General features: G+C 42.2%; 1 protein-coding gene across 1 annotated transcript; it reads right to left on the bottom strand.

Moving 5' to 3' along the window:
• Positions 1-3,563: 3,563 nt before the first annotated feature.
• Positions 3,564-10,243, bottom strand: MBLAC2 (metallo-beta-lactamase domain containing 2). Its single transcript, XM_030004642.2, has 2 exons — positions 9,728-10,243; positions 3,564-7,003 (listed from the first exon to the last, which is right to left on the bottom strand). The coding sequence occupies exons 1-2, from the start codon at positions 10,170-10,172 to the stop codon at positions 6,618-6,620; spliced, it is 831 nt and encodes a 276-aa protein (XP_029860502.1). The 5' UTR covers positions 10,173-10,243; the 3' UTR covers positions 3,564-6,617.
• Between the last annotated feature and the right edge of the window lie 9 nt (positions 10,244-10,252).

Below are 10,252 nucleotides of genomic sequence, written 5' to 3'. Positions count from 1 at the left end.
ACTGCTTAATGATTTCAGTAGTACATGCATTAATTGTAAATAATAACTTGAAGCAGTGTTAGTCAAATTCTTAGACCTAGATTTTAAAAGTTAAATATTCATAGTTCCTCCTTTGCTATGTATTTTTCCACCCTCATCTCCCTCCCTCTTTCCTAACAGGTCTCCATTTTTTGTTTTCTTTGCCTACAGATGTCTGCTCTTAAAAGGCAAGGTGTTACACTAGGCTTTAACAGCACTTGTTCTAAAGCTCATTCTAAGCTCTGCTATATAGTATCCTACAGTCCAGGGTTTAACAGTAAGGATGCTTTTTTTTTTCCTGTCCCTAAGAATGTTCTTTTTAGTAGAAACATCCCATGTTTCTTTCGTAGTGACATGACGGCAAATAGAGATGTTCACTGATGTAAAAACAAAATGAGATGCTGTAGTACTGAATTAATTAAAATGACTGTTTCATTTCCATGTGTATTAGAAAGATGATTATAAAGACCTCTTACTCACCTGAGATAACTACCTCACAACATAGCATCTATTGTGAAATACAAGGTGCAGTTCAATATGACGAAAATAATGCAACACATTCATAGTTGCTATAAATAAAAATGATATGTAACCAGTAAGAAACTGGAACCAGATTGCAGGCACAGCAGTATGAAAAATAGAATTTACATTTTAAAACTTAAATTCAAAGTGCCAAAGAATGAACCAAAACACTGACTGCTGTACAGAAATCCTTTCTACATCAGCAGAGTATAGGCTGAACATGAAATGAAGACATAGTGAAAGCAAGGTATGAGGCAGCCAGAAGCTGTTCTTATTTATGCAAAGATATCCTGTGTGACTAAAGCATCCTCCTCAAAAGCTGTGGCTTCCTTCTCCAGCTGGTAAGCTGTAAAAAGGACAACTGCAAATACCCTCCACACAGAGGCTAGAGGAGTTACAAGCATGATGGAAGACAGGATCAGAATTCAAAATCATGTTGATAAATTGACGAGGTGGTCTGGAATCAGTGATACAAAATGGAATGAAGGCAAATTGAAAGCGCTTTTTTTCATAGGAGAAAACGCCAGTGCAGAAATGCAAGATGGGAAGTAACTGGATAGCAAATATTCTTACAGAACAGAACATGGATGTTACAAGGGACCAGAAATATGAATCAGCAATATGATTTAGTAAGAAGGGTGCAAACATCTAAGGCAAAGATGAACATGTTCTATTCGGCTTGGTGCTGGCGAAGCTTGAGTGGTGTACAGTTTTGCAGAGCATAGTTTAAACAGGAATAAAGGAACTGGAAAGATCTGGAGGGAAAAAGCAAAGAAATCTTTCCTTGTATGTCATGTTTTTAAGCTTACAGTAGCTGACTGGGAACAGTCTTCTGCTATGTAAAAAGATGTTATACGGACACTGCATACAACAATAACAAACAGCTTAATTTGTAGAAAGGGATAACTTGGGCTAAATATGAAGAAGAGTCTAGGTTGATCAAGAAAGCATTGTGGAATGACCTTTATGGCCAACAGTGAGCTACAGGGCTGCCCTTTCTCTGTTGCGTTTCTTACCTTGTGCTCCAGACCTAGTGCTCCAGAGATGGTGGAGTTCAGATGTCATGAAAAAAAAGAAGCCATTTCTCGGAGTGAGGAAGAGAGAGAAAAAGGTGGGGGAACATGTGGAGAGGCATAGACAGAAGTCTGGGTATGCGTGAGGAAGCAGCAGCAGAGGATGTGGGACAAAGGAAAAAGCTGGTAACAGGCCAGAAACATGAGGCAGTTGAGGGACCAGAAAAAGTGATGGAAAACAGGAAGAAGTGGAGGCAGGCAGACCTGCGAACCTCTAGTTTTAAGCAAATGTTGTGCTTCTCTGCATGAAGATAGTGCTAAGTGACCTCAAAATGGTCTTTCTCAGCCCTCTATTTCTTACTTGTCTGCAAAGAAGTGCAATAAAGCATTTGATTTCTCATCTGCAAACCAAACCTGTCCCCTTACCTGCTGAATGCCAATAAAAAATACTCATTCTTGTTGCTAGGACAATTTACCATATCAAATCTGATGTCAAATACGATGATTTTCACAGTACATGTAATAACAAACTTCCTTCAACTTGTTGGCAAACCCATTTATTGAGAAATGAGTAGTGACACTGATAGATTTTGCTTACATTTTGGGTTCCTAGTGCTCCTGCTTCAAACACCAGGGTAGGACAGGAGGTGAAGTGCTTGTACCTGGGGCACCGAAATCTTTTTGTCCTGTGCTGTGGTGACAGTGCCACTAAGTCTTGATGTGCATCAGAACTTACTACTGACCCCGGATGACAGAGAAAGGCTTTGCACATCCTTCATTAGGATGGAAGTTGTGGGTTGCCACTTTTTATAAACTCAGATCTGAGGTGTCTTAACTTCCACTAGAAGTTACCTTGTTCCTAGACATGTAATGGGGAATGATTGATACACAGTTGTACAGCACCTTGAAATGATGACACCCGATCAAGGGGGTTAGTCCTGGTAAGTTAGGTTGTGTGATAAAAGACTCCTCTGCCATCACCAAAAAGGACCGAGGAACAAAGCTGGGTGGGGGACCCCAGTAACTACTCTTGACAAGTGGAGCCTCCCAGCGGGCTGCTCCCAAGTTAATTTTTTTATTCTTTAGATAAAACCAACGTTGTAATATTTTTTAATTATTTTCATTTAATTGCCTTATTTCCCTTATAAACCCATCTTATTTCTACCTATATTTGCCTTCAAATTCTGTCCTCATCACCCCATAAAATTCAAAATTTAACAAGGTAAACTAGTTTTGAAAGTAAGATTGTATTTGTGCTAATATGCAAAGAGATTGACTTGAAGACTGCACCCTGACACCGGAACTCCTGGGAGAAAAACAAATGCATCGTATTAACTGAACAACCACATACGCCTAAAGTCCAGTTATCAGTTGTCTGGAAGGAAGCATATCTTCATTTTTAAATGAACAGGTGCATTTCACCCTCTCCATTTATTCTTGGCTTTATACAGGCACATTTCTGCTGGTTTTCATGACAGCAGCTGCTTTTGTTATTCACAGACTAATTTCCACCAAACTTCCAGAGTTAGCAGTTAAGAAGGAGTCTTACCTTTTACCAGAAACTAGACAGCAAGTATGCTAGGAATTATTTCAAGCTCAGTTATGTGCTGAACAGAAGCTATGTGACCATTTTTGTTTCAAATACAGTAAATAGTTGTCATTAGCTACTGTCTTGTGTGGCAATAGTAATCTACGTCACCACAAACTGCAACTGACCCCCAAATATATACTTTCATCGCATCCATGTTTTCTGTGTGCAAATTCTATTGAAAACCTTGAAAACCTGAAATTTGTGTTAAAATGTGGTTTTTTTTTTTCAAGAAGTACCCACTCAGGGTTTTATACAAGCTTTGCAGCATCTGTCTATGATTGATAGGTAAATGTTTCTAATGCAGTCTCTTGCTCAGAAGCATAAAAAACACAGCTAGCAAGTTCTGAAGATTTTTGACTCCATTTAGAATGAAAAAGTGCTTCTCTTGAAAAATACCTAGAAATTATGACTGGACTGCATAATATTATAACATTTTTTATTATGATTATATATGATAAAGTTATTTTTTTATGTCTAAACTGTTGTTCAACATCGCAAAAGTTTTGGCAGATTACAGAACAAAACTTACCATGTTGGGGTTTTTTTGTCAATTCCCCAGTCTACTGAAAACTCCATTAACATACACTTAGATTTTACAAATAAACCAGCACAGTTCTAAATGCCCAAGATGTTGCAATATTTAAACTTACACTGTATGTTTTAAATATTTAATCCAGGTAGCATTAAAAGGCCACTGTCAAACTCTTATGACTAAAACTTTCTAATTCTTAACAAAAATAGTCAGAGCCAGTTCTTTATACTTAAGACATATCACTTACCTAGTAGTGAATTTCTTACAATACAAAAATAATTTCAAGACCCTCAAAAACTACTTTCAACTAGATTATAGCAGCAGTTTACTGATATGCTCCACTTTGGGCTACGTTCACATAAAGATCACTTCTGAGCTACGAAATGATTCCCTAGATTTTGGTCAAGGAAAACAACCCAGGCAATTGCTGTTATCTACATATACTTAATGGACTTAAGCATGGCTTAATAGGGAATTTTGACAGTGATCTGGACATCTAAGGGTCTTCTAGCTGATACTGAGCACAGATTTAAACACAAATGATGGAGGGTATCTTTCCTTTTGAACGGGCATGCCTGTGAGTCTTCTCTTAGGAGCTCAGGTTTTACAACACAGTAAAATCTGGCTACAGGGCTTCTAATATTGGATCAAATAAACAAACCAATAGTGGCGTAACACAAAATGCTAATCCAACGTGATCTCACTGTCCTAATGCACATTTGCAAAATTTTAGCAACTGGCATACATACTGGCAGGCTTTGTGACAGATGAGGTCTCTCTGTCCGTGTTATTGCACGGGGTTATTACCAGTGCACCAGCCTTCACAGAAGCATAGAGCAAGATCACTACTGGTATTATGCCACAGATGGCTAATTTGAAGGAATTCAGTTACTGTTGGGTAACCTGTGATACCACGGCTTCATCTGGATAACTGGCGTAAGCTTCAGTGCTATGTATTTCTTCAGCCATTCTGACTTTCCCGCTTGCCACCTCAGATCTCCGATTGTCCATTGTGAACCCTTGGCTATCAAGAACAGTGGCTGACTGCTATGTAAATAGCAGCATGTGTCAGCAAGCTAAAAATGAGAACCACACTGTGAAGATTGTTCTGGGCCTCTTCACTGAATGATTTTTTTGCTTCTCAGGCTAACCTTTTGTATTTCTTCCTCTGGCCAAACAGGGCCAAAATAAAAACATCTTGGCTTCATTTATGACCAAAGTCTACCCACTGATTAGACGCTCCTCATGTAATACTCTGATGTACTTGGATTTCTCCAAAAAAGAGACTATGATCCGAGTGATAACAGGTCTTTCAAGTGCTGCATTGCTTCACCTCTCCTGCCCCCTCACAATTTTGCTTCATCTCAGAGATAGGCACTGCTAACAACAACTAGGCACATCACAGGCTATCAGTATAAATCCTGGTGAAGGATGTATCCCCATAAAGTGAAAGCCAAACAAATAAGGTTAAACTGCACCAAGATTTGGGGAAAACATTTGCACTCTTTTTAGGGAAGTATGTATGTCTATATACAAAAATAACATCAGACAGTGTCCTTTTAAAAAAGTTAAATAGAGAAAGAGACTGTTAGAATAATTACACAAACTCTAACCATTTCAACAGCTTTTAAATATCACACATTCAATTTTCATAAGCAAGTTACAATGCCATTTAGCATTTCTCAATGTATTCAACTTTTTTTGAAACAGACTCAAATGCAATGCACTTTACGTTTCATAAAAACCATATACACCAAACACTTCATAAGCAAACAGTAAACAGTTCAAGTTACATTCACTTTGTGGTAACAAGGGTACCAGCTGTTTAATCCAGCACCTGCAGTAGGGCAAGGTAATGCTAAAGCCTCCATCCTTCCCCTACCACAGAGCATTAACAGCCAAGTTACAATCCAGTCACATAAAAATACTCTTAAAACACAAATAAAACCTTTAAGCTTGTCACAGTCCAGTTCTCTCAAATTTACAGCACAACACACTCTGTAAATAAATTTTCTTTTTTATGAGCTCATCAGAAAAAAAACCAAACACATCAAGCAAGGGCTCAATCCACTTCGTACAGACTAGTCTAACACATTAATTTATTAGTTCACAAATTCTCTAATTCCTAACTCACACGCCTATAAGCAAAACAGTTCCCCAGCTGACGGTGAGAGTGCTCTTTCTTGCTCCTCTGTCATGGTGCAGGTGTTTCCCTCACCACACTGGTAAGCATGAAAGCCTCAACAGTCCGTCAGCTGTTGGATCCGCATCAAAAGCTTTTTGGGTAAGCTGATGTATCTACACCTTCCAGCTTGGAAGTTTGGTCTATAGCATTTCCACATGTTAGTGGATTCTAAAGAAACTGCCAGACAGCTCCTTTGCAAAGATGGAGGCAATGATGGGTGCAGCAGACACCAAGCGGCAGGTGACAATGGCTGCAGAACGGCCCTTACCTCTTTCTGCCCACCGAGTCCTGCATAGGTGTTGCTCTTGCTTTGACCTAACTGCACTGCTCCCAGCAAACACCATGTCTTAGCACAAGCTGCGTTAGGCCAAAACCTGAGCAGGACTTGAGTGAATAGTCACAAGCCTAGTGCTACATCAACAAGGTTTCAGGCATGAATGTAAACCCCTCTCATTTTGGCATACATGCATCTGTCAGAATCATAACAAAAATAAAGCAATATATTTCAATCACAATATGTGTGCAAACAAGCCCTGAAAAAATAGAAAGAAAAATGGTAGCTTTGGCTAAAGCTACTAGCTTACATACTTTTTATAAAAATAGCAGTAAAGTAGGCAAAAATAGGGGGAATTTTTGCAGCTCATCTGTATCAATTTGCCAGTGCTTTACTAATGCATACTGCTTTTGCTTCTATCAACACTTTCACAAGCCATTTGGTTTTTCAACAGGGAACAGATCACACAAAAAGCACTGTCACTAAGAAGTGACTCTCGAATTTGTAATGCGAAGTGCTATGCTTGCAATGGATCTCATGGCACAAGCAGAAACCTTGTGACAAACTCCAGCTTGCGAAATGTAGTTAGAAGCTAACCGATACAGCCTTTCTGCCCCAAATATGTTAAAGTGCCCAGGCAGTACCTTCTCCACGAGACCTCTGTCCACCAACTCCATGAGGCGCTGGCAGCTTGCGACGTAGTCGCTTATTCTGCTGTAGGGAAGCCAGTCAATCATGGATCCATCGTATACCACGTCTCCACTGAACAAAATCTTCCGGTCTTTGTCGTGTAAGCAAATACTGCCTCTTGAATGACCAGGCATGTGCATGACAGTAAGCTGTCGGTCTCCAAGGCTTATCACATCCCCTGTGAACAAATGTGTTACAGGAAAACTTAGGCATTTATCGTGTATATTAAACACCACAAAGAGTATGACCAACACAGACACTGAGAGTTTATGCATACTATATATCCACAACAATGGGAGCGGGACATTTATTTTCTTGGTGGATGCCAAAGGCATCTGAAAGATACACTTGACAAAAGGGTATTTTCTAATGATTGTAATAGTTAACACAGGCTTGGGCTGTATTAATTTAATCTGTTCCCCGCCCCCCCCCCCCCAATGAACTAAACAATGTGAAAAGAAAATAAAACAGGAAACAAACAGAACACATATAAGCCGGGTATCTTTTGAAAGTTTCCAAAGTAAGTATTTCACAATTTATTATCATTTTACCCTTGCTTCACTCGCCTAGAATTGCACTGCTGTTACTTTTGAAAGGCAAAAGGACAGAACATAAATTGCTGGAGGAGAACCAAGACTGGCCTCCACACACTTTCTTCATCTCATTCAATCAGATAAATAAAAATAGAACTTTCTTAACATTAGGTCATTTTTTTGCCAGCTTAAACGTGAATGCCTTTTCATTGTACTAGCCACTGAACTGGTACTTTCAGCAGAAAGTCAGTCTGGGGATGGAGAACAGGCCAAGTCTGCTGTTGATTTTAAATTGTAATGCCAGTTTAATTATAAATGTGCAAACCCCATTAACTTACAGGTGGTAAATATGTAAACTTTAGGGCTGTGTAGGGAAAGAAGACCAACACATAAGCAACCTTCCCAGAAGCAGCTGCTTAACCACTATATGAAACAGTGCTAAAAGAAGTAACATCCAGTACCATCGTAAAACGATGCTTAAAACTGTGATATGCATTTCAAGTTCCAAGGAGAAGAAGAAAAATTTACCAAAACTCTGCTGTATTAGAAATCTGAAAAGTTACAGATCTGTCTCATACCAGAGACAGGCATGCCACAGATTTACTCAAGGCTCAGCAAGCCCAAAGTTACTTAACTCTTGAAAGGCGGACCTTCCGTGACAGGACCTTTGGATTTCAACTGAGAAGGATTACTGAAAATGCTAGAACAGTGTTTGGAAGTCACCGAAGTGCTAACGCCTGTCCGTGCTGTACCCAACAGGGGAACAGATACCTATGTTTGCAGAAGCAGCTAGTTTCAAAATTATCAAAGAGGATTTTTATCCAAATCCTCTCTCAGGGAAATGCTGGGAAGCCTTGGCAGGAGAAAGAAAGAGACTTGACTATTGAGAAGATTGTGCAGAAAATGCCCATATTGGTAAATGAACCCACAGCGGAGGTGGTGAAATTAATGGAAGACAGTGTTGCAGTGGGTTTCAAACTGCTCCTGGCACTGAAAAGAATAAAAAGAAACAGAACATGGCACCCAAAATTTAAAGAAGTGTACAGAATTTAAGAAAAATTCTTAAAATCTGAAGCTGAAGGGACAGCTGAAGGAAACTGTGAGTCTGAGAAGATACAAGTGACTAGGAAAACACTAAATGGTAAGGCACAATACAAGCAAGTGCAATTTTAGCTAGAACAGCCAAAATGAAAGGTGCTTGAAAGATCTGGTAAGATTAAGGTAATGCAAAAACTAAACAAATAAAGCAGGCAACGTACAAGTAAGAGCTGCTGCTTTGGATTGTAACATTCTGTGTTTTCAGCGTTACTGGATATCCTCACCCCACAGGAACGACACATGCACTGAAATGACATGCCACTTCCATGCAGTATGTCTCAATAAACATTATCATCTTAGAAACTCTGATGTTATTTTGACAGCGAGTGTGCTTGATTATTTAATAACTCCTCCTGTTTAAAGAAAAAATTACTTAAAGCTTCTGTTGATTGACTATAGTTAAATGTCACATGAGATCCTTCTCTGAAGCCTTCAGCAAGTTCAGTTCTCCTCTTCCAGGCACCTACATGGGACAGCCTAATACAGCCAAGAAGAGACTAAGTCCCCTGCAAAAGGTGTCACCTGTCTGTCAGACAGCTACCCTTCAACTTCTGCTTCACCATATTGTACAGTTAGGTTGTTTGTTGCCAACGTAACCTAGCCTTTGGTACCTATGAGAGACTAAATGGAATTTTTTTTATCTGTAATGAGCCACTTCTGTAAACGTTGCATTTGCACAAATTCTGTAAACCCAAATCGGTATTCTCTGCAGTATGTATTTCCAGACATTGCTCCGCTCTTTACACTGCTATGCCTGGACAGTTTATAAATAATCAGGGTCACCAGACGCCAGAACTGACTGACGCAGTGACAGGACTGTTAGAAGCCTAAGGCTAGACCTGGGGTGCGCCATTAGTCAGCCACTCAAATCACGGCCGAGTGATTCTCATTCTAAGGAAAAAAAAATCCCGCACCAACAGGCAAACAGGTTAGGCAAGCACAGGGTATTTTACGCATGTTTCTCGGTTCCCGCCAAGGCTTTCGGAACCGGCAGGAGCAAGAATTTGACCCGCTACGCATCTCTTTTGTCCCGTGCCACGCCGAGGACCGCGGACGGCCTGTGGATTCTGCAAACCGCCTTGCGGGGACTGAACGTTAGGCCAAAACCCACCGGTTTAACCGTGACACGGAGCGGCTGCGCGAAGCCCGCCGCCGGCGGAGGCCAGAAAGACGCTGCCCGGGCCCTCCCACGCGAGCCGAGCACGACTTCAGCCCAGCGCAACAACTCATCGAAAGGCCGCGGCCGAAGCGGGGCCGCCGGCCGCCCTTACCCTCCTGCAGCAGGCGGCTGGGCCGCACCGGGGGGACGCGGAAGTGCCGTGCCCGCCAGCCGGGCCGCGGCGGCCGCCCCACCTCCCGGTCCGACAGCCAGGTGACGGCCTCGTAGTTATCGCCCCGCAGCAGGGCCGCCGCCTCGGCGCTGTGCACCGCCACCTCCTCGAAGTGCTGCAGCCCGCCCGAGTGGTCGAAGTGGACGTGGGTGGCGACGGCAAGCAGCGGCCGCCGCCCGGCCCCCTCCGCCGGCTCCAGCAAGCCGGCGGCGCGCAGGTAGTCGGGCAGGCTGCGCAGCCCCAACCCCGCGTCGATCACCACGTCCCGCTGCGAGCCCCGCACCAGCCAGATGTTGGCCCGGTTGCCCGACTCGTAGAAGCGCTCCTGGATCCAGAAGATGCCGTCGCCCAGGGGCTTGTGCGCGAACCACTCCAGCGCCGACATGGCCCGCCCGGCGCTCCTCGGCGACGAGTTTCCCCTCAGCCCCCCGCCCGCCTCAGCGCCGCGGCGGGCGGGGCGGACCC

The sequence above is a fragment of the Aquila chrysaetos genome, chromosome Z (assembly GCF_900496995.4).
Source record: "Aquila chrysaetos chrysaetos chromosome Z, bAquChr1.4, whole genome shotgun sequence".
NCBI lineage: Eukaryota > Metazoa > Chordata > Aves > Accipitriformes > Accipitridae > Aquila > Aquila chrysaetos.
Note: the sequence above shows the minus strand (reverse complement) of the source record. Positions and strands in the feature narration are given on the sequence as shown.

Coding starts and splice junctions, on each gene's coding strand:
- MBLAC2 (XM_030004642.2), bottom strand. CDS start 10,172: ATGTCGGCGCTGGAGTGGTTCGCGCACAAGCCCCTGGGCGACGGCATC. Junction 7,004..9,727: donor CAGCCGCCTGCTGCAGGAGG/GTAAGGGCGGCC, acceptor ATTTGTTCACAG/GGGATGTGATAAGCCTTGGA.